Source organism: Dipodomys merriami, unplaced genomic scaffold, assembly GCF_024711535.1.
Source record: "Dipodomys merriami isolate MVZ:Mamm:240054 unplaced genomic scaffold, mDipMer1.0.p SCAF_14, whole genome shotgun sequence".
Lineage (NCBI taxonomy): Eukaryota > Metazoa > Chordata > Mammalia > Rodentia > Heteromyidae > Dipodomys > Dipodomys merriami.
The window spans coordinates 38,678,490-38,703,694 of NW_027202715.1; the positions used below are offsets into that span (position 1 = coordinate 38,678,490).

At 37.1% G+C, this 25,205-nt stretch overlaps 2 protein-coding genes across 5 annotated transcripts in view; one reads left to right on the forward strand and one right to left on the reverse strand.

Moving 5' to 3' along the window:
• The window catches only part of LOC138826170 (DNA nucleotidylexotransferase-like), a 120,787-nt gene that overhangs the window by 16,077 nt on the left and 79,505 nt on the right, over positions 1-25,205 (forward strand). For 2 of the 4 annotated variants that reach the window (XM_070021311.1, XM_070021310.1), the window contains one exon: positions 6,962-13,263. The exons of the other annotated variants lie outside the window; for them this stretch is intronic. In XM_070021311.1, coding sequence (XP_069877412.1) covers positions 7,084-11,523 — 4,440 coding nt within the window. In that variant the 5' untranslated portion in view covers positions 6,962-7,083 and the 3' untranslated portion in view covers positions 11,524-13,263. Of the gene's footprint in view, positions 1-6,961; positions 13,264-25,205 lie in introns of those variants that run through there. 4 annotated transcript variants of the gene reach the window in all.
• LOC138826171 (B-cell linker protein-like) overlaps positions 18,943-25,205 on the reverse strand; it is a 49,775-nt gene continuing 43,512 nt past the window's right edge. The window contains exons 15-17 of the mRNA XM_070021314.1: positions 24,458-24,541; positions 22,086-22,241; positions 18,943-19,304 (exon numbers count right to left, since the gene is read on the reverse strand). Coding sequence (XP_069877415.1) covers positions 19,185-19,304; positions 22,086-22,241; positions 24,458-24,541 — 360 coding nt within the window. The 3' untranslated portion in view covers positions 18,943-19,184. The remainder of the gene's footprint in view (positions 19,305-22,085; positions 22,242-24,457; positions 24,542-25,205) is intronic.

Consider the following 25,205-nt stretch of genomic DNA (forward strand, 5'->3'; position numbering starts at 1 on the left):
CTGGGTTGGCTTCAAATCACGATCCTCAACCTCAGCTTCCTGAATAGCTAGGATTATAGGGGTAAGATACTAGCACCTGGCAGGTCAAGTTTTATGAAGTAGTAATATCATAGTTAAATGGGTCATGTAAGACCAATAAACCTTGATGGTAGGGTGGAGATTGAACTATAATAAAAAGAGCATTAGTCTAATAGTTTGAGGGATTCAAATTATGATAACATTTCTTTTTCCCTTTTTATCTTACCTGAGATATTCATAACATTTTGATCACAGGTGCCAACCCTAGTATATGAGTTGTCAGATATCATTATCTCATGGTAACATTTAGACATATATGAAAACAGTTATTCAAACAAACTTGAAAAATTACAAACTGCAAACTACCTCAAATATACAAACTCCTCTTATATTGTATTTTGTATGCTATAAATTAAAGGTATCAGATTTAAAGAAATTATTACCAAAAGCCAGTGCTGGTGGCTCATAGCTAGCTATTTGAGAAACTAAGTTTGGGAGGATCATAGTTGGAGGCCAGCCAGGGTAAGAAAGTTTGAGAGATACCTTTTCAACTGATACTTGGATGCCTTGGTGAGTGCCTGTTATCCTAGTTACAATGCAAAGCCTAAAATAGGTGATCACGGGCCAGGCACATACCCAGGGAAGGAAATAATAAACTATCTCAGAAGAACAGTATTTAAAAAAAAAGAGGATTGGAGTTGTAGATTACCTAAGTAGCAATACAGAAGTCTTGAGTCCAAACCCCTGTACTGGGGAAAAAAAAGATAAAAGTCCTTCTCATCTGACTGGCCCATTTAAGGAGGGCAAATTAAGCTCTTGATTCATAACTATTTCTTTAACAATGTCATCTTTGAAACAGTGAACCTGAAATGGGATATTTGTTACAAAAAGTTTGTTATTACAGTACCAAAAAAAGGTAGTGCTAGGTTAAGGTCTCATGAAGTCTATGGGGGTCCACTGTTGATTTTTCCATGTGAAACATGCTCATAAATATTTCTAAAGGGGGCTGGGAAGGTGGCTCAGTGGTAGAGAGCTTGCCTTGCATGCATGAGGCCCTGGGTTCGATTGCCCAGCACCACAAAAGCAAAAAGAAAAAAAGCCAGAAGTGGCGCTGTGGCTCAAGTGGTAGAGCACTAGCCTTGAGCTGAAGAGCTGAGAGACAGCACCCAGGCCCAGAGTTCAGGCCCTATGACCGGACCCAAAATAAATAAAAATAAATAAATAAATAAATATTTCTGAAGGACAGCTAAATATACATGTTTTCATCCCAACATGCACTCCTGCATTCCTAACAAAATAGAAAAATCTACACTAAAAACAAAGATTTAATTTCTTAGCCTATTATCTTTATTATCTGTACCCCTTTATTTTTCATGTCTTTTGACAAAAAAAACATCTTAAAATTACAAATATCACAACTAAATATGGGTTTATCTTTTCCTTCTAGATTTTAAATTTATCTTGATTGCAAATTATAATAACTCATTATGAAAAACATGCAAAATTTTATAAGCAAACAGCCTATCAACTATTTGTTGTGTTATCTTGATAAAGTTCAAAATAAAATTTTCAGGGAGGATCTTAACAAGGCACCCCACATGAAACCCATAAAATCAGATCATATAATCTATGTGTAGACATGTAGGCTAAGTAATCTTGCTAATTTAAAAATACTCATTTGGCATAAATTGACATGTTTAATTGAAACTTTTTTACAACTGCTTAAAACCTAATTTAAAATACTAGGCATTATCAGTGAACTGAGAACTCCATTAAAGTAAGCTTTTTCAGTTATCTTTTTTGGTACCAAGGCTCAGAGCCTGGGTGCTGTCCTGGAGCTTTATTGATGAAAGCAAGTATTCTGTCACTTGAGTCACAGCTCCACTTCCAGCTTTTTTAGAGTCTCACAGACCTTCCTGCACATGTTAGCTTTTGAACCATGATTCTTAGATCTCAGCCTCTTGAATAGCTAGGAATACACATGCAATCCATTGGCACCTACCTAGATCTCTTGTTTTTGATGAAATATTTCAGTATGCTAAAATATTATTAGATAATTTCATGACTTCTTACATAGGCTATTTTTAGTAGATAAAACTTTCTTAGTATGATATAACATGATTTGGGCCCAGTTTAATTATTAGTGGCTGTTCCATATTACAGAAATGCCCTCAAAGGTTATTGTCATATAAGTGACATTATTTAGTTAGGTTATTTTGACTAGCTATGTTTTTAGAATTTTTTCTTAGAATTCACATAAAATTAGCCCTTTCTCTCTACTTCACTCCTTCCCTTCCATTTTTGATAGTATTTGGGTTTTAACTCAGGACTTCTTGCTTGGTGTAGATAGGCACTTGAACCACACCTCCAGTCTCACATTTTTGCCCAGAGGCTATCTAAGATTATCCTTCTACCTTCATCATAGCTCTGATCAGAGAGGCACCTGCTACAAAACCCAGCTAATTGTTTGAAATGGAGTTTCACTTTCTGGGTCTGGTCCTGAGATTCTGGAGATTCTCCTTATCACTATCAGCTCAGTAAATGGGATATTAGGCATGAGCCACTACTCCTGGCCCCACATTAGTGATTTTAGAGGCATTTATTGTGTTTGCCATACTGAGCACTTATCATCACTGTCTAGTTAAAAAATATTTTAGTCACCAGGCGCCAGTGGCTCACACCTGTAATTCTAGCTACTCGGGAGACTGAGATCTGAGGATCAAAGCCAGCCTGGGCAGGAAAGTCCATGAGATTCTTGTCTCCAATAAACCACTTGAAAACCGGAAGTGGCGCTGTGGCTCAAGTGGTAGAGCATTTGCCTTGAGCTGAAGAGCACAGGGTCAGCGCCCAAGCCTAGAGTTCAAGCCCCACGACCGACCAAAAAAAAAAAAAAAAAAAAAAAAAAAAAAAATATATATATATATATATATATATATATATATATATTAGTCAGTCCCAATGAAGACTATATACCTGTTAAGTAGTCACTCCATCCCTCTTTTCAGCCACTGGAATATCTAAGATAAATGGAAATCCCCTTCCTTTAAAAAAAAAAATACTTTTTTTTCCTCCTCTGCCAGAGGACTCTTAATCTTCTTCATTTACTAGAGATTATAAACCAAAGCAAATTCATTTAAGTTGTTTGGAGTCAAATCTACCTGAAAATGTACTGGGCTTGTTTATGAGGAAAGAGTATATGGGTTAATAAATGAACTTGATGGCATTTCTTGGCTGCCATGTATCCTGCCTAATTATTTTCTATTCCTTGAATATTGTATTGGGTAGATGAGGTTGCTGAATAGTGCTTAACAAGCAACGTGTTAATGTATGCTTCCTACTTCCTCCTGAACTGTGAGTTGGAATAGAGGAGGGACCATATTTTTAAATTTCTCTATAGCACCTGTCAAAATATTTTCTACTTTTATTAGGTATTTATTATTTATTAGTTTTTGTTAATTGAGTTGTTTTAAGAGCCTACTTTTACATTGGGATATGTTATTTTTTAAAGAAAAAATTGTGAGCTATTTTGAAATGGAATTCATGATATTTAGAAATAGCAAAATCTAATTACTTGATGTTATATAAATATAATTTTGGATATATGATATTATTAAGACACAAATTGCTTTTTATAATGAAACTTGTATGATAATCTCTTTTTTGTGTGTGCTAGTCCTGGAGCTTGAACTTAATGCATGGCCTGGGTCTAAGCTCTCTTGCTGGAGGTTAGCACTCTCCCACTGGAGCCACAGCTCTACTTCTGGCTTTTTGCTGGATAATTGGAGATAGTCTCACAGACTTTCCTGCCTATGCTTTGAACCATGATCCTCAGATCTCAACTTTCTAAGTAGCTAAGATTAACAGGCGTGAGCCACCAGTGCTCAGCTATAGGAAGTATAGAAAAAGCTTGAGTGTGGATTAACCAGAATGACCACACTATGAAATTCTGGCGAATGTACAGAAACGATTACTATGTGTATAAAAGTTTTTTTTTTTTTCAAGTCAAGCAGGAAGTGTATAAAAGTTTTGTATATTTGATCACTTTCAGATCTGGTTGAAGTTTCATAGATGATTTTTGTTGTTGCTGTTTGTGTTGCTGTTGCTTTTATTTTAAATGTAAATTATCCCTGAGGAAGTTACAGAAATAGGAAATCTGAGACAAATCTGTTACAGTGCTTATGAGATAATAGTTACAGGATAACTAACCACATGAGATAATAGTTACAGGATAAACCACATATGTGTAATGGAGTCTTTAAGAATCCCTTATAAATTTTTTTTTTTAATTTTTTTTAATTTTTTTAAATTTTATTTGTGAACATACTGTACAGAGGGGTTACAATTACATGGATAGGATAATGCGTACATTTCTTACCAAGCATTGCAGCCTCCTCCTTTGGTTTACCCTTCACATCCCTTCCCAGCCTCCCCCCTCCCCCCAATCCCAATCCTTCTCCTTCCCCCCCTTCCCCCCCCCCCCCCCATCGACGTTGTAAAGCTCATTTTGGACATGACAACTTGTACTTCTCATTGTTGCAACAGGTCCGCCTGTATCCTTAAACAACTGGTTTTTCCCCATCTCCTCCACAAGTTATACTGACATCAAATATAGTGAAAGCAGGGGTTATACTGTGGGGGAGGGACATACAAAGCAACAAAGAAATAATCTTATAAATGCGTTAGAAACACATGTATGAAAGAAAAAAACATTAAAATACATATCTAAGGGTTCATTTTCCTGACATCACATTATCTGACCTTTTCCGCTTGACTCATACATATACTAGATATTGCAAATAAGGGAAACCATGGGACCTATGTTTCTTTGGGCCTGGCTTACTTCACTTAATATAATTTTTTCCAAGTTTTTCCATTTCCTAACAAATGGGGCAATGTCATTCTTTCTGATGGAGGCATAGAATTCCATTGTGTATAACTACCACATTTTCTTGATCCATTCATCTACTGAGGGGCATCTGGGTTGGTTCCATATCTTAGCTATGGTAAATAATGCTGCAATAAACATAGTTGTGCTGGTAGCTTTAGTGTGGTCTTGTCCCTTATAAATTTTAAAAAAAATCTTTAATATTACAAGTAAATGTGGTACACACCTGTAATTTTAACATGTTCAGGAGACTGAGGCCCAGAAGTTCTGGACACAGTATCAGGGCTCCCATCTCAAAGAAAAAAAAAGAAAAGAAAGTTAACCCAGTTTTAGAACTGAAGTATCCAATCTTAAGAGTTTAAGTTGGGCCTGGTGGTACATGCCTATAATCCCAGCACTCACAGGATTGGAGTTTCCAGGTCAGCCTAGGCTATATTATATAACAATATCATATCTTAAAAAATAAAATAGCCAGGCTCATACCTGTAATCTTAGCTATTCAGGAGGCTGGGATCTGAGAATTGTTATTCAAAGCCAGCCTGGGCAGGAAAGTTTGTGAGATTTTTCAGTGAACTACTCAAAAAACCCAGAACTGTGGGGGGGGTAGTGGGGGGGGAAGGAGAAGGATTGGGATTGGGGGGGAGGGGGGAGGCTGGGAAGGAATGTGAAGGGTAAACAAAGGAGGAGGCTGCAATGCTTGGTAAGAAATGTACGCATTATCCTGCCCATGTAATTGTAACTCCTCTGTACAGTATGTTCACAAATAAAATTAAATTAAATTAAAAAAAAAACCCAGAACTGATGCTGTGATATAAGTGGTAGAGGGCTTGATTCCCTTGACCAAAAGAAGCTCAGAGACAGTATCCAGGCCCAGAGTTTAAGACCCAGAACCGGCAGGCAGGGTGGAAGGGGATGGAAGGGATGGGGGGGAAGCTGGGCACTGGACACTGGTGGCTCACACCTGTAATCTTAACAACTCAGGAGACTGAGATTTAAGGATCAGCCCGCCCTGGCAGGAAAGTCTGTGAAGACTCTTATATTCAATAAACTACTCAACAAACCAAAACCCAGAAATGGAACTGTGGCTCAAGTGGTTGACTGCTAGCCTTGAGCAAAAAAGAAACTGAAGGACAGTGCCCAGGCCCTGAGTTCAAGCCTCAGGACTGGCAGATAGATAGAAAGATGGATGGATGGATGGATGGATAGATAGATAGATAGATAGATAGATAGATAGATAGATAGATAGATAGATAGATAGATAGAATCTTACCACTTGAAGATATTATGAGAATATGGTTTTGTTTGGAGGAGGAAACTGAGATGCAAAGAAAATAATCCCATAGCATAGTTGGCTTAGAGCTTGCATTTTCTGACTTCTATGTTATCTTCTTTTTTTTTCTCACTTTCAATTGTTTTTCAAATTTTTTATTGTGATTAAGTAGTTACATAATTTACCAAATTTCACAGTATATTGGGATAGTGATGCTTAGTTAAAGTCACAATCACATTCAAACTTTCATGGGGCAAATTGTCTATCATGGTCTATAACATTTATGAGCTCTATGAGCTTTGCAATACAGTATTTCTTCCACATTGGGTGATATGTACATTTCTTTTGTTTTGCATAGCATCAGCTGTCCCTCTTTCCCACTTGTTCCTTCCCTCCCATTGCTGCCATTGAATTACTTCTTGTTAGTGGTTTGTACATCAACCAAGTCTTCAGTTTCAGTATATGCGTTTGGCTAACATTTCACTTTGTATCAAAAATTGAACTTAAAGGGCTGGGAAGGTGGCTTAGTGGTAGAGTGCTTGCCTTGCATGCCTGAGGCCCTGGGTTCGATTCCTCAGCACCACATAAGCAAAGAGAAAAAAGCCGGAAGTGGCGCTGTGGCTCAAGTGGTAGAGTGCTAGCCTTGAGCTGAAGAGCTGAGGGACAGTGCCCAGGCCCAGAGTTCAGGCCCCACGACCGGACCCCCCCCCAAAAAAAAATTGAACTTAAAGATAAGAAATTTGCTTTTAATTTTGTGATGAAAATTTCAGTTCTTTGTTTAATTTTAGGTTAGTTGATGTTGAAAAGTTCCTGTTTAATTTGAAGATGTTTTGGAACATTATTGTTTCCTGTTGAATAACTTCAGGAGTTTTCAGAACAAAAGAAATTGGGATTTTTTTTTTATTACATCATGCCATTTGAAGAGAAACAATTATTTTGTGATGAAGAGCAAATTACTTTAAAAAAAGATGATGATGTAAAGAATAAGGTAGCTGATACTGTGAGATCAGAACCTAAACAAAAACTTTTAGAAACTGATTTTCATTATGGATTAAAAATTTTAAAAGTTGATTTGCCAAAGGTTTATATTCCAGATGAAGTTCTACTGAAACATGAAGTTGACAAATACAGCAAATTATTTCAGAGAAGACAACAGACTGCAAGAAAATCTATAAATGTAAGGACTGTAAACTGTGTAGAGGAGTGTGTATTGCTTTGTAAGTCTGAGAGAGCTGAAGAAGAAGGTGTAAAAATGTCTGCAAAAATACTTAATTTCAGCTGTTCAAAATGCCAAGATGGCACTCGGTATAGCCCGAATGATTTACAGAAACATTTTCAAATGTGGCATCGTGGAGAATTACCTTCATTTCCTTGTGAAATGTGTAATTTTTCAGCAAATGACTTCCAGATATTTAAACAACACCGACAAACCCATAGAAGTACTTTAGTAAAATGTGACATTTGTAACACTGAGCGTGTATATAGTTTATTAGGCTTGACAAAGCATTTCACATCTAAACATTGCGTTAATGGCAATTTTCAATGTGAAGAGTGCAAATTCTTCACCCAGGATGTTGGTACATTTGTTCAGCATATTCATAGACATAACGAAATTCACTATAAATGTGGTAAATGCCATCATATGTGTCTCACCAAAGCAGAGCTTCAGAAACATTTTCTTGTTCATTGTGGTACTCTTCCCTTCACTTGTCAATATTGTAGTTATGGTGCCACCCATAAGGACCATCTTGTAAGACATGTTATAACTTTGCACAAAGAACATTTGTATGCAAAAGAAAAACTGGACAAAGACAACCATGACAAAAGGATCACAAGTACTTCTGCAGGTCTTAAACTAATACTGAAAAGATACAAAATTGGTGCATCAAAAACATTCTGGAAACGTAAGAAAATTAACAGTGGAAGTGACAAAGATGTAGAGGAAAGCACTCAGGAGCTTAATATAATGAGCAAAACACAAGAGACTGGATCTGAAGATCAGAGCCATCTTGGTAAGAAACATTTAAATGAAGAGAAGCGTAAAAGGCTACACTGTGAAGATAGTGATAAGCCCACAGAGTCAGAGTCAGAAAAACGAATTCTTCTCTCCTCTGGGCAGTGTAATAGAGCTGATGAAGGATCAAATGCTACTTCAGGTTTCTTGAAAACTACTTGTCAGGGACCTACAGTGTTACTGATGAAAAATAATAAAGTAACAATTCCCGCAAACTACAGTTCTAAGTTTATGGGCTTCAAGATGGTAGATGGAAAACAACATATTGTAATAAAATTGTTGCCTCCCAGTAAACCAAATTTACACACTTCAGCCTCACAGTTAGATGCTGCAAAAGACAATGCTACTAACTTGAAGCTCCAGACTTTGGACACCACTGCATTTTTAACTGGAGTAACAACTGAGTTAAGTGAAAACAATTCTATGAAAGCAACTCCATTTTTATGCCCACCTCCTATAGTTTCAGGGAAAATAATTTCTGAAAAAGAAATGGCTTTGATATCTGAAAGGAGTAATATTCCTCAAACAGTGGAGAATAGTAAAAATCTATCATCTTTGCCAGCAACATCAGAATTGGTTAGCACATCAGTGGGTTTGACAGCAAAAGTTGAAGCAAGAGATAACGTTGACTTACGGGGAAATCATATTGCTCAGCACCATTCAGAAATGCTGGGTAACACCGTTAAAGCTCAAGATAAAGTCAACCATAATAACAAGCCAAATGCGTATACTAGTGGAGATATGCATAACTATTGTATTAGTTATGTCAACTCTGAGTTACCAGTTGAATCTTCAAACCAAGGATCATTACCTTTTCATAATTACTCAAAAGTGAATAATAAGCGTCGTAGGTTTTCAGGACCAGCAGTGTGTGAAAACCTTCAGAAAGAATCTTCATCAAGCAAAACAGTTCAACAGCCAACTAATGATGCTGTTTTTACACCAATTAGGAAAGAACTCTCAAACACAGATAGTCTGTTACCATCTGTTAGCCTTTTAAATGATAAAGATAGAATTTCAAAAATGAAAGCTGAAATTGAAGAGCAATGTGTTATAGAAAAAGGACAAAATATTGATGGACAAAGCCTGTACACTAACGAAAACCAGAATTTAGAGAATGTGACTGAAAAATCTAACTGGAATGACACTTGTAGTATTGATTCACCTATGATGCCTAGAATCACATCTGTTTTCTCTCTCCAGAGCCAACAGGCATCAGAATATTTACCACCTGAAGTAAACCAATTACTTCAAGATATATTAATGCCGAAATCTAATGTAAAGCAGGACTCTGACATTCCAGATAAAAGTCCACCACTTCATCGTGAGCAGTCACAACAAAATCAGGGAGAAGACTTGACAGTTGAACCTTCAAAAGACTTGAAAGAACATAGTATCTGCCCATTATCATCTGGAAGTTTGAGTGTTAATATGCCTGCAGATGATCAGAGTTTGAAATGTAATGGAAAAGAAAAACAAGTGCTGTCAGTGTTACAAGATGTAAGAGATTCAGAGAAAGTTCCAGGTGTTAGCACATTACCAAAAACTCAGTCAGATGCAATAATAACGCAACAGCTTGTAAAAGACAAACTGCGTGTCAATACACAGAATTCAGGTTCTTTAGGTATACAGAATCCACTCATAAGCTTAGAACAGAAAAAAACTCTATTTGTTCAAACCCCAAAAGGAATTTTTATACCATTGAAAGTTGCTAACAAGTCTGGAGTCCACATTCTTTCTAAAAGAGCACTTCCATTAATTAATACACCAGGTGTACCTGCTTCTCTTCTTTTAAACAACAAACCTGGGATGGTTTTGACATTTAATAATGGGAAACCTGAAGATGTTTCCATTGTCAACACTGAGAGTACTCAAGCTTGTGGAACTGTGACTAATGAGCCTTTCAAAACTCCCTTTTTGAAGGTAGAACACAACAGTAATTGTCTCACACCTGCACTTTGTTCCAGCATTGGCAGTTGTTTGAGTATGAAAAGTCGCTCAGAAAATGCATTGCCATTAAAAAGCTCTTACATTATTAAAACACCAGGAAGTTCTTCAGGGAAAGCTGTTCCTACTTCTAATGTACTGTCAGAGCAGCAGGGTGCAAAGTTGAGTGTCTTGGATTCAGTTAAACAGCAGAATGAAAGTTTCCCGAAGGCACCTCTCTATACCCTTTTGCCTGATGGCAGACAAGCTGTTTTTCTAAAGTATGTGATGCCAAATAACACAGAGCTGCTTAAGCCTAAGTTAGTCCAAAATTCTAATCAAAATACACAGCCAAAGACACCTGAAGGAACATCACAGACAATATTTTTGAAATTTTTTAATTCTGTTTCAAATGTGACTGCTGCTAATAATCAATCAGTTAGCAATTCTGTAATCCCATTGCAGAAAGAGAATGTACCATCTAATCAGACTATAGGTGGAGAGCAGAAAGAGCCAGAATCTTGTAGAGATGCCTTACCCTTCTTAACAGATGATTTGATGCCAGCAAATGAAATTACTGTAACTTCTACTGCAACATGCCCAGAACCTTCTGAGGAACCACTATGTATCAGTGACCATTCAGAAGCCAGAGTATTACGGTGTAAAACAAATGGTGCAATTGAGAGAAGTTTCAATAGAAGAAAGACTTCCACAAGCAAATTTTCTAAAATAAAATCTCGTGTAAGTGAAGATTCTGAAATTACCTTTGTATCTAGAAACAGAAATTGTAAACGAAAATGTAGGGATAGTTACCAAGAGCCTCCAAGAAAAAAGTCAACATTGTATAGAAAGTGCAAAGAAAAAACTAAAACTGAAGATGTCCATGAAGCGTTTGGACTCAACAGACCTAGGCTTGCAAAAGACACAGTCAGAATGTTAAGGCTTTTCCCCTTTAGTTCCAGACAACTTGTGAAATGTCCCAGGAGAAACCAACCAGTTGTGGTTTTGAATCATCCTGATGTAGATGCTCCAGAAGTCATGAGTGTAATGAAAACTATCTCAAAATTTAATGGGCATGTACTTAAGGTTTCATTGTCAAAGAGAACTATCAGTGCTTTACAGAAACCAGTTAGTTATAATCCTCCTAAAACAACATTTGATGATTTTCCCAAGCGGCACAAAACTTTTAAAACGGTTAATTCCGTGAAAGAAAGATTTGTGCTAAAATTAACACTCAAAAAGACAAGCAAAAACAATTACCAGATTGTGAAAACTACCTCTGAAAATGTTTTGAAAGCTAAGTTTAACTGTTGGTTTTGTGGTAGAGTATTTGACAATCAGGATACATGGGCTGGTCATGGGCAGAGACATTTAATGGAAGCTACTCGAGACTGGAATATGTTAGAATAATTTACCAAATTAACCAAGGAAAAGAAAATAAAACTATTTGAGAAGAAAACAGTTGAAAGACCATGATACAGACATTTTCTACTTCAGTATAGTTCCTGAAATATCAGTTACATTTCCATGGAAGACCAAAAGCTTTATGTATGGTACTTGAAAATGCCATCACTGTACAAGTAAGTTTTGAAAGAAATTAACTTACATAGCTGTATCTTGACTTAATCTTTTTTAAAAGATGTGCTTGTGAGAAGTTAGTGATAAAGTTTGATTAAAATAGTTTTCCCAATAGAGTTCTTTTCTAGAGACTCTTCATAGAGGGTAAATAGTAGGGATAGTCCCATTCCCTTTCTTCCACCAGCCTTATAAATCCGATTAGCCAGCTCCTCTGAAGATGGGGTGCTCTTTCACATTAGAATTGGATTTCTTATCACTTGTGAAAACATACTGAGAGCCTGTGTAAAGAAGTTACCCTATATCTGCTGAATACAGTTCATTTGAAAGATAGAATCCTTTGAAACTGTACTTCACAGTTAAACTTGGAAGAGTTTGGGGCAAGTTATTCTTGTTTCCTGTTAAGCTCTGTCCCATGTCAGAAATTGTAATGCCTTCCCAAGGTGACCCTTTCTCTAAATTGCAGTAAATGAGCAGCTTTTCTACTTCCAGTTAAACTTCAGTGTTTTTTTTTCTGAATTTGATCATATTCTACAGTGATTCTCTTGCACAGAACTATGCTTATCTGATTTAAATTGTCCAGCATTAATCAAAAGATCCTGTTTTTCTTCTTGGTTGTCACCCCTTTAAAAAGAGTGGAATATTTAAGCACTTCAAAGGGAATGGCTTTTCTTGAAAGTTAAAATATTTTAGATAATATTTTGAAGCAAATTTAATAAAACAAACCATATTTTTTGTCTGTAATTGTCTAAATTAGGTTAGAACATTTTTGTTAGTAACTCTTTAGTATAACAAACAAAAGCAGATACATATTGATTGTGTTTAAAAATGGGGAAGCATTAATATGGACACTGTTCATAAAGCTTCAAGGTAGATTCCTAAGGGACATGCTCAAAAATTTCAAAAATGGACATTTTATAACAGAATCATTAAACTTTTCATCTTGTTAGTTTGGATCAGATTTTGTTGCATCACTGGATAATGGAGTCCCTATATTACAAGATTAGATACTATGATTTTTGTTTCAAGTCTTAATAACATTTTCTTTGATTGAAAACTTCAGGGCTTTTCTGTATATAATAAATCTGTACATACGTTTTGTACTTTTATGTAAATTTTGCACAGGAAGTTTTTGACAAAATTACAATTTAGTTCTGTGCATGCACTAAAAGACTGGTTGCTTAATTTAAAAGGTGTGTATGAGACTCGTTTTTTTTTTATTTTTATTTCAGATGTAGATTTCTTTTTTGTAAATTCATTTTTCAGGGATTAAAACACTATGTTAGTAAGTGCCTAAAAAAATGTGAAACAGTTTACATATGTCAACTGTAACAGTAGGTCCCAAATGGGTCCATTCTCCTAATAGTTTATTTTGAAGAAAGCCATACAGATGCTTCTAGCTATCTTACTATGCACATTATACTTGTACTGTTTTATGTGCAGTTTATCTACTTTCTTAGTGGAGTATTTTTTGTATACAACCTGTTACAATTGTGTTTCTTAAATTGAGCCTAAAAATGGAATTGATCGGAAATATACAGTATATATTAATAATGTATATGGTGTTTAAAGAATGGTAAGCATTAATTTCATTGTTAATGAAGGTTTTCTTCAATAAATTTATCTTAAATTTGTGTTTATACAGAATCTTATTACTGTGTTAAATTTTAATGGTAATTCTGTTTTAACCATGTAATTTTCTTCCTCTCCTCTGTGTGTGTGTGTGTGTGGGTGGGTGTGGGTGTGGGTGTGTGTGTGGGTGTGGGTGTGTGTGTGTGTGTGTGTTGATTCTAGAGTTTGTTTTTGTTGTTTGTTGTTTGTTTTTTTTTTGGGTCCAGACGTAGGGCCTGAACTCTGGGCCTGGTGCTGTCCCTCAGCTCTTCAGCTCAAGGCTAGCTCTCTACCACTTGAGCCACAGCACCACTTCCAGCTTTCTTCTTTTTGCTCATGTGGTGCTGAGGAACCGAACCCAGGGCCTCTTGCATGCAAGGCAAGCGCTCTACCACTGAGCCACCTTCCCAGCCCTGATTCTAGAGTTTGAACTCAGGATTTAGGTGCTGTTCTTTACTTTTTTAAAAAATCACACTTTATTTTTTCACACAATCCTCAGATCTCAGCTTCCTGTGTAGCTAGGATTACAGATGTGAGCCACCAACACCCAGCTTGGGTCTTCTTGATTTTCATTTAAAATAAAGCTAATTTTGGTATTTCATAACACACCATTTGTGTTCTAAATCACTAAGTCCAAATTGTAGATGTATTTGTGTAAAACTGGAGAAATAATGAAAATAAGTAAGTCAAATGTGAATAATCATTTGTGTGCTTAGAGTAGTGCATTTTATGGAGGGATTAAAAATAAGATAAAGTAGAAATGCAGAATTTGGGTTACATGTGAAATAAATTCCTGCTTTTTTTTTTTTAGCAAATTGAAGTAATTTTTAAAAAAGTAATAGTTATTGGGAGAGAATGGTTAAGGTGAAAACAATATTATATATTGTGTACAACTAACTGATTTTATAAGTGGATTCCTTTTTACCACTGACGCTTGTTTACTTGTCATGTGTTATATCCCACTTGGGATATTGATTGTTTTTTTGCTATAGGAAAACCCTGTTCTCAGCAAAGTACTTTGACTCCATTGGGAACCCCATTGAGAAAAACATACTGGAGAAATTTATCAGAGCTTTTTTCCCTTCCTAATAAAGAGTGATACTTGCTAGGCAACTGTGGCACATACCTACTATAATCCTGGCTACTCAAGAGGCTGAGATCCAAAGGAAAAGGTCCTAAGCCAGACCAGGCAGGAAAGTACAAGACTGTCATCTCCAAAATAGCCAGCAAAAAGTAGGTATCATTTAAGCAAGTGTGAAGTCCTGAGTTTGATATGTTTCCTCACTACTAAGTGGTATTAGTCTTACAGTGAGTTGAAATGGCTGTTTTTATATATTTTTTTATTGTAAAAATACTGTCCAGAGGGATTACAGTTACATGAGTAAGGTAACGAGTACATTTCCTAATGAGCATTGTTACCTCCTCCTTTGTTTTTCCCCTACCGAAATGGCTATTTTGATGATCACTAAAAATATGTACTTTAACCAAGTGTACAGAAGAGTTGTTTGATGAGGCCTTCAAGTCACTTTCTTGACATTGTTTAAAAGGTTTATGATTATTACAACACGAAAAATTTTTGTGGTTGAACTGGAGATAAGAATCTCCTGGACGTCATGCCAGGCTGGCAAGGAACCACAATTCTTAGATCTGTCTCCTGAGTAGCTAGGATCACAGGGGTGAGCCATTGGCCTTGGCTTAAAAGTTATTTTTAAGGAAATTGTCAGCAATGTATGTACTTAAACTCATTAGCAAAGGCATAATGTCAGGATTCTTCTGTAATAAAATGCTTCAACCAAAAGTAAAAGTAATATTCAAGTTACAACTCTTGAAATGTTGCTTTCAAAGAAAGGAAATGAATGTCTGCTGTTACGGGTGTTACAAGTTATTGCCAACTAAAAGATCAAGAAAGTAAAATGAAAGTTAAATCTGGAGATTTAAAGCAAGATGACTTGCTTTCAATACCTTGAGAATCCAAAAGAATAAGCAGTTAACAGTAATCATTTGGGAAAGAGTGGAAGACTCATTTGTAGTAAAAGGCACAAAATAACTACATTTGTAGGTAGAATTTCTGGTTGGAAGGTTAAATAGGTTCATTTGGCAGATTCCATTTTCCACAGCCAGAAGGTAAGGTTGGAGTGGACTTAAAAAATACTGATAGTGTACTATTACTATGGATTACCTGTTTCAGGTTCTCTACAGTGGCAGAACCAATAGATACATACACATATGAAAGGATTTATTAAGGGAACTTGTTGGGTCTTCCTGACGGACAGGTACTTCCTGTCCGACGGAAGGTAAGTGTGGCCCTCTTCTGTTCCCCAGCCTCCCTCAGCCCGGGAGACAATCAGACACAGCGGGAAGCCAAATCCAGCAGGTAGAAAACTCGTTTATTAACAGAGAGCAGCCCTTTTTAAAGCCAAAAAGGGCGGGTGGCCTGGCCAGCGAGGAGGAGGATCCAATCACTGTCAAGGTCACACCTTATCGTGCATCTAAGCCTTCACAGGCTGGTTAGGCACTGATTGTAAGGTGAATTGGGCTCTGCCCACTCAACTCCCTCTCAGCGCCATGTTGATAACCATTTTGCCAGCACCACTTGTGGAAGAGACTGTCTTTTTTTAAAGTATATTTTTTGTTCCCTTGTTGAAAAGGTTTGATTTCTAGGTTTTCTATTTTCCATTGGTCTTCAGGTTGTTTTGTTGTTGTTGTTGTCAGTTAGGGGGCTTGAACTCAGGTCCTAGGCACTCTTGAGTTTTTTCACTCATAGAGCTCTACCACTTTTGAGCCACAATGCCACTTCCCGTTTTCTGATGGTTAATTGGAGATAAGAGTCTCATGGACTTTTCCTTCGAAGTCTGGCTTTGAACTGTGATCCCAGATCACTACCTAGGATTGTGGTGTGAGCCACTGACACCAGGCTCTTAGGTTTGTTTTTGTGCCAATATCATGTTACTATGGCTCTGTAGTGTAATTTGAAGTCCAGTATTGTGATAACCTTCTATATTGCTCTTTTTGCTCAAGATTGCATTTGCTATTTGATGCCTTTCATGCTTTATCTGATTTTTTTTGATAGATGTTTCTATTTTATGAAGAATGACATTGAAACATTGGTGGATATTGCATTGAATCTGTAGATTGCTTTTGGCAGTATGGTTATTCTCATCATATTCTCATCATATTCTGCCAATCCATGAGTATGGAAGGTCATTCCATCTTCTGGTGTCTTCTTCAATTTCTTTTAAGTTTTCTTAGTTGTTGTTGTTTTTTTTCTTGTCAGTCGTTGGGCCTTGAACCCTGGACTTGGGTGCTGTCCCTCAGCTCTTCAGCTCAAAGCGAGCACTCTACCGCTTGAGCCACGGTGACACTTCTGGTTTTCTGGAGGTTTATTGGAAAGAAGAGTCTCACAGCCTTTCCTGCCCGGGCTGGCTTTAAACCAAGATCCTCAGATCTCAGCCTCCTGAGTAGCTAGGATTACAGATGTTTTTCCACCTGCCCTAAGTATTTATCTTTGTCAATGAGATGTTTCTTGTAGACAACAAATGAGTAGGTTCTGCTTTCTAGTCCAAGTTACTGTTCTGTGTCTTTTGATGGAAGAATTGAGATCATTAACACTCAGTGTTACTATTGAAATACTATGCATTTCCTGTCATTTTACTGTTTTTCTGATAAGGGCTTCTTTCCTATTTCTTCTTCACTAACCTACTCATCTAGTAGGTCTTATTCGTTCCTGTTTTTCTGATAAGGGCTTCTTTCCTATTTCTTCTTCACTAACCTACTCATCTAGTAGGTCTTATTCGTTCCTGTTTTTGATTGCTGTGCTCTGTGTTGGATTCTGTTAGCATCCAATACAGTGCTGGCTTAGTAAATATGAATTCCTTTCACTTTTGTTTTTGCACAAGGTCTTTATTTTACTCTTAATTATGAAGTAAAATTTTGTTGGATATACTAATGTACATCGGCAGGTATTACTCTTCAGGACTTGTATTATGTTCTACAATGCCCTCCTTGCATTTAGAATTTGTGTTGAATAATGTGTCAGTTATCCTCTGTGGTTGCTATTGTATATGACTTGCAGCTTCAGTATTCTGTATATTTGTTGCCTTAACTATAATATGTTTAGGGGTATTTCTTCTTAAATCTTATTTCCTTGGGGTTCTGTACGACGACTCTGTGTAGATGTCCTTCTCTTCCTCATGGTTAGGGAAGCTTTCTGCTTTTATGTAATTAAATAGATTATCTGTGCCTTTAGTTCTCCTTCTATATCCATGATTTATAGGATTGGTCTTTTTAAAGAGCTTCAGAGGTTTTGCATATAAATTCATATTTTCTTAGTATTTTCAAAAATAAACAATCAGGTTGTAGGAATGGCTTAAGTGATAGAGCAAGAAAGCTTCACAAATGTCAGGTCCCAAATTCACTTCCTGGTACCTGCCAAAATGGTTGGGGTACCCAATTTCTAAAACCCATATATCTGATTTTGTTGTTAGATATGTCTGAATTTTATTTGCTTCTTAGGGCTATCGTAATAGGGATCATAGTCTGGGAGATTTAAAAAACATCTGTTGTCTCTCAGTTAGGGATGCTGGACGTCTGAAATCAAGATCTCAGCAGGCTCATGTTCCCTCTGGAAGCTGCTAGGACATCTGTCCTGACCTCCTCTTGTCTTTGTTGGTTTCCAACAATCTTTGGCACTCCTAGGCTTGCAGGGTGATCACCCTAGTCTCTCATCTTCATATGCTCTTCTTCCTGGATACCCCCTGACATAGTCTTCCCTCTGCATTTCTATTCGTAGCCAGACCTCTTCTTTCTATAAGGACACTAATTATTGTATTAGCCACCTATTTTACTGATCTCAACTTCATTATATCTATAAAGACTGAACACAACTGAACTCAATATGACATGTAATATTCTCCCTACCTTTCACATGAGTCTGAATCTATCAATACTTTGTAGTCTTTCTGAATACTTCATGAGACTGCTGCTGTCTTATAATCCAGTCTGTTTCTCATTTGAAAATTAGACTTCGCAATTAGCTTTCTTAACATTTCAACATTGTCTAGAGTACACAGTAGAAAAAAGAACTTTGATATGACAAAGAAGAACATATTGTTGGTCTGATTTAAGACCTTGGACATGGAAGCTCATACTGGCTATGCTTTACTGACCATCAATATCTGCTTTTCTGCTCTCTGGAATGCTGTCCTATGAACTGGTGCTTCCATCTAGTTTTTCTGTCATTTTGCTTTCAAGTTAGGTTCCATGTAACAGTCATACAGATCAGAGAGAATAATTACCTTTAATAAGCGAAGGTAACAAAATCCAGCGGAACTTCTAAAAAGTTGATTTCCATATACACTACTCATGATTGGGGGCAGATACAAAAAGGAACCATAACACACTTACACCATATCTGCACTTACAGATACCATAGATTACCTATAATAGTTTGTTTTCTATACATTCAAATTTTAACCAAGACATGATGGTACGTATTTGACAGAAGAGAACCTACTTATATTCCTGCACAACTGAGCACCTCACAGTACTGAATTTCCAGCATCTTTGTTTTATCCAAAAGTAAAACTTTCTTATTTTGGAAATAAAATGTTCTTTTCTGAAATGACTGAAAATACAGTACACCTGTTTTTTTTTTTTAAAAATATGTTTATTTGGAGAATGTTAGCACAATTCTACCTCCCAAGGTATGCATTCATCAGCTTGATCAGTTCAGGTGAGTATTGCACACAACTCAATAGCTGTTTTCCTCTTCTGTGTTACTACTGATAATTAATAATCCAAAAATGTGATGTTTTGGAAGGTTATCTAAAAAGGAAAAAGCTGTGGAAAATGTTTGAAGCAATGGTTTTAACCACCTTTTTTTCTCTTCAGGAAACTTTAACTGCATATTTCAGTCGGGTGGAATCTTTTGTGTTATTCTGACTGTCAATAAGAACCAGGGGATTGTGTTGATGATTCCTGATAATTTCAGCAACACTTCCAAAATACTAGAAGACAAAAACATGGATGAATTAAACATGTTTATTCATGTTAACTTCATGTTCCATTCCTCCCATCTCCCATTTTCTCAAGATCCCAGCTAATCTTCTGCCCAAACAGTCCTGTTGTCTTGAGTTTTGTGGGATATGGAGTTTCTTATATTTAGTAAGACTAAAAACACAGCCTCAATTAGCATAACTATGTAGAAAAATTACTTTGAGTCATAATACATATTTTAAATATTTTGCTCAGTTAAAAAATATTTTGCTTTTTATTTAGTGTCAAGTGTGAAGTTAGCTACCAGTGAATATTTCTACCTTCTCCATAAAGAGAACAAAGTATCAGTTATATCACACAAGTCTTAGACATAAAGACTCAGGGAGCTATAGTTTACATCTTGAGTATCTCCCTAGAGCCGACAGGCTAAAGTCTTTGTTCCCAGAATGGCATTATTGAAAGCTAGTGGGGCCTTTATGAAGTGAGGCCTGTTGGGAGGTCTTTAATTCATTGGGGGAAGGTGTCCTTAAGAAAACTGTGGGGAGGGCTGGGAATGTGGATTAGTAGTAGAGTGCTTGCCTAGCATGCACAAAGCCCTGGGTTTGATTCGTCAATACCACATAAACAGAAAAAGCCGGAAGTGGTGGTGTGGCTCAAGTGGTAGAGTGCTAGCCTTGAGCAAAAGAAGCTCAGGAACAGTGCTCAAGCCCTAAGTTCAAGCCCCACACCTAGGAAGAAGAAGAAGTAGAATGCCTTGCACTCTCACCATAATGTACTTCTATAGGCCCAAGAAAACAAGCATCAATCATGGATTGATGAAAACTGTGAATCAAATTAAGCCTTTTCTCTTTATAATTTCATTATCTCCGGTGTTTTGTTACCATGATAGAAACTAAAACACAGGAAAGGATGTAATAAATAGAATTTAGTACCAGAAAGAAATTATTTCCTACATACATTTATATTTTGTTAGTTTTCTTTTTTGAATGAGAAAACTTTAGAACCCACATGCTTCCATCTGTGCCTAGCTACCAGTAATAAGCTTACAGCTAAATTAGTGTCTAGTTAATAATGAAATTTCATGCTGGACTCTCATTGTACATATTAAGGTGTGTGTGTGTGTGTGTGTGTGTGTGTGTGTGTGTGTGTGTGTGTGTGTGTGTGTGTGTGTGTGTGTGTGTGTGTGTGTGTGTGTGTGTGTGTGTAGCTATATAGAGATATAGATATTTTTTGGTGGTTGTGGGGTTTGAACTCTGGGCCTGGGCACTGTCCCTCATCTCTTCAGTTCAAAGCTAGCGCTCTACCACTTGAGCCACAGCGCCACATCTGGTTTTCTGAGTGGTTTATTGGAGATAAGACTTTTCCTGCCTGGGCTGGCTTAGAACTGTGATCCTCAGATCTCAGCCTCCTGAGTAGCTACGATTACAGGCGTGAGCCACCAGTGCCTAGCTAAGTTTTATATATTTTAATCACATCAATAGGAGTTAAGGTTGTCATATTTATTTTTCTGAAAGTGATTAGATTTTTAAAGATTGATTAAATGTAACACATACCATTAAATTCCTTAAGTATCCAACAGTGCTACAAATTTAGTTACCAAATAAGTGCAATTAGAATCATTTTTAAAAATGGTAATTCACATTAGTGCTATGAATCCATTAATTAGTAACAGTTCATTTTATTGTCCTTTATTTTTTCATATATAAATATCCAGAATAAAAAAGTAGGAATAAATATAAAGCCTTTGTAAACCATTTGGACAGCTTCCAAAATCTACACATTAAATAAATATTTAGAGCACAAATCAACTTTTTCTAGTGAAATGCCAGTTATTTGTAGGTAATTGGTTATGAATGTTAGGTCATGCACCTAACATGTGAGAGACCGGCCTTCAAGTACTTTTTTTGGGGGGGGGGCGTTGGTCATAGAGCTTGAATTCAGGGCCTGGGTGCTGTCCCTGAGCTCTTTTATGCTCAAGCCCTGCACACTATCACCTTGAGCCACAGTGCCACTTCCAGTTTTTGAGTGGTTAATTGGAGAAAAGAGTCTCACAGGGGCTTTCCTGCCCAGGCTGGCTTCCACCACAATCAGATTTCAGCCTCCTAAGTAGCTAGGATTACAGGCATGAGCTACCAGTACCTGGAGAACTTTTATATTTATTCCTTACTTTCTCTTCTGTTACCAATGACATTTTTTTTATCTTTTATTTCTTTGTGCCAGTATTGGGGCTTAAACTAGCTCATGATATTTAAAGCTTTAAACTAAGATAAGTACTGGTGGTTCACACCTGTAATCCTTAGCTACTCAAGAGGCTGAAGAGCCAGTTTGGGCAGAAAAGTTTCAAGAACTCCATCTCTAACTAGCAAAAAGCTGGGCTAGAGGTGTACCTCAAGAGGTAGAATGAACAAGCCACACAAGAGCTCCAAGCTGAAGCCCTGGTACTAAGGGGGGAAAAAAAAAGATTGAACTATAAAAAATCTAGAAGAAAATATAGGGGAAAAATTAATGACATTGGATTTGGCCAATGATTTCTTTCTTGAATAGGACACTGAAGGCACCCAAAACAAAAAAATAGGCAAATAAGACTGTATCAGCCTTTATACTTCTCCGTGTGCACAATGCATGGCTATAGATCTAAATTAAAGGAAATTTCTAGCTGGGTATGTTGATGCATACTAGTATTCCCAGCATTCAGAATGATGAGGCAGGAGGATCCTAAGTTCAGTGTCAACCTGGGCTACATAGAAAGATTCTGCCTCAACCAAAAGTAAAATTAAATAGAAATTACTGACCTCTTCACCATTTTTCTTTCTGCCCAAAGCATATTGTTTTGTTGCTTCAATAAATCGCACAGGAATATTATAGACTCGCTTATTAAAGAATACAACTAGTGTATATGGTTGTTTGGAATCATGACCAGAGCTTTTCCGAATAAGAAATGATCCATCCTGTTTAATAAAAATAAAGCATTATTATGGCTAGTATTACTTAACATTTTATAGTTTATGAACTATACAATTCAATTGATGAAAAATACATATATGCTGGTTATTTTCTAAGAAAATAATTCACAAAACATATACTCACTAAAAACCATAAGTGAACCACAACATTTAAAATCCCAGCTACTTGGGATTGATCTTGGTTCAAGACCACCAGCTAAGGCTGGTATCAACAGAAATAAACACAGTGTAGATATGTGTGCCTGTCATTCCAGCCACAGAAGGAAGCATAATTAGAAGGATGGTCCATGTTAGCCTGGGGAAGAAGACTCTATCTTGAAAACAAGCCAAAGCAGAAAGAGCTAGTGGCATGGCTCAAGTAGTAGAGCTTCTTCCTACCCAGCTTGAGGCCCTGAGTTCAAACCTCAGTAATAGAAAAGAAAACACACAAAATCATGAGTGAGGTCAATGTTGTCATGTTATTGTGTTTGTAGTTTAGAAATACGTGAAGGGACACCAGAGAAAACCTAGAGGACATTTTCGTGTTTGTGAGTGCCAGCGGAACCTGGGCTTCAACTCAGGTCCTGGGCACTGTCCCTGAGCTTATGTGCTCAAGGCTAGTGCTCAACCACTTTGAGCCACAGCTGTAGGAGTCTCACGAACTTTCCTGCCAGGACTGGCCTTGAACCATGATCCTTAGCTCTCAGGCTTCTGAGTAGCATGAGCCACCAATATCCAGTTTAAAAGGACACCCTTCAATATAGAAACATGTCCACAAATTGTCTGTGAGTAAAAACAGTAGTTAAAAAATCCATTCATTGGGGCTAGGAAGGTGGCTCAGTGGTAGAGCTCTTGCCTTGCATGCATGAGGCCCTGGGTTCGATTCCTCAGCACTACATAAGCAAAAAGAAAAAAGCCAGAAGTGGCACTGTGGCTCAAGTGGTAGAGCGCTAGCCTTGAGCTGAAGAGCTGAGGGACAGCGCCCAGGCCCAGAGTTCAGGCCCCACAACCGGACCCCCCCCAAAAAAAAAATCCATTCATTTAGACTACTAAAGAATAGCTATTGGGAGTTAAAACCTTTAGCTGTGAAAATTCTCAAAGAACTCATGATAAAGAAAAATCAGCATAATACCTTAATTTTTATTAAATATTACATAAAAATATTCTAGAGTTAAAAGTTCAAAAAACCAAAAACTGGACAAAGACTTCAAGAAGAACTGCAACAAGAATGGATCTAACTTAGAAAAGAATTTGAAGAGAAACTGTATTTTAGGAACAAGGAGATCATTTGGAGATGTTTGAGGACTAAATAGACAAAGATTTAATATGTGACATTGAAGAAAGAGATGGAGACCACTGAAACATCTGAAAATGAGAATTAATAAAATAACTACATTAAGGTCTGGGAGACAGTGGTTGGAGCAAAAGAATGATTTAAAAATCTAAAATACATGTAATTTAGGTCTTTGACAAAAACAGAACAATAGAATGGAACTACCCTTTGAGGCTGTAAGAAAACTTACTGGATATAAGGGAAAACTTATAGTGACATATTGAAAAATTAATTCAGACATATTCCAATACAATTTGACTTTAAAAAACAGTGTGTAGAAGCCAGATGCCAATGGCTCACGCTTGTAGTCCATTCAGGAGGCTGAGATCTGAGAATCACAATTCAAAGCCAGCCCAGGCAGGAAAGTCCATGAGACTTATCTCCAATGAATCACCGAAAGTCAGAAGTGGAGCTATGGCTCAAGTTGTAGAGCACTAGCTGTAAGCACAAAAGCCCAGGGACAGCACTCAGTCCCTGAGTTCAAGCCTCAAGACTGGCACAAAAAAGGAAACAAAAAGCCTCCTAAACAAAACAAAAACTCAAGCCTTCAGACTAAAGAACTAAAACTACATACAAGGGCAAGAAAGTAACACTCAAGTCGGACTCCTCAAAAGCCTCGCATCAAAAGCTTCAAGTCAATCCCGCAGAACAACTATCTTAAAAACTCAAGCTAAGTCAGGAGCCAGTGGCTTCTGCCTGTCATCCTAGCTACTCAGGAGGTTGAGAATTGAGGTTCAAAGCCAATCTAGGCAGGAAAATCAATGAGACCATTATCTCCAAGTAACCAACAAAAAGATAAAAGGGAGGAGTAGGACGCCGGTGAAAGAAAAGAAGAGGTGTTCTACAAAGAAGGATGAGGGCACAATGATGGGATCCAAAGCAAGCAAACCTTGTTGGATCTATGTAACGCCTCTTCAGCAGACTTCCGGTCACAGGAACCAGCATACCAGGGTTTAGAATGAACATCAGCTTCCTGTGAAAATGAAGGCATTGTTCAGCATGTGCTAGCGGTTCCTTTAATGTTTGTAAAGACTTCTGCAACTTCTATGCCAAGACTCACTTTGTAAGAGCAAGCTGGAAACCAACAGTCTGCATCAATAGTCTGTGAGTCTGTGGTTCCTCTGACCCACCCAGGCACTATGTCTACATTACTTGGCTTTAGCTGCTAAACTTAGTTCTTGAACATAACTAAATCCCTCTAAGTTCCTGAACCACTACTTCCTTCCTTTCTCCCAAGTAAATTACAATCTCTCTTCCATTCAGTTCTTTTTTTTTTGGTCGGTTGTCCGGCCCATTGAGTTCTTATTACTCGCTGTCTGTGGAGTACACTGTAATTTCCAAAGTGTTTTATGAATATTATCTGACTTCATTCTTGCAAATAACAGTACATACCTTCTTTGAAGGCAAGGGTAACTGTTACCATATTTTGTTTACATTTTTATATAAGCTCAGGAGGACTTGTACAGGGCACAGACTCCAGTCTTCTGTCTCTTTTTAAACTCTGCTATCTTAGGTGTTTTATTATAAACTTTCACAGTTCTATTCTGAGGAAATCACAAAGTTTAAATAAAAGCTATGTTAGAAAAATTAACAATAAAGCTGGGCACCAGTGGCTCATGCCTGTAATCCTAGCTACT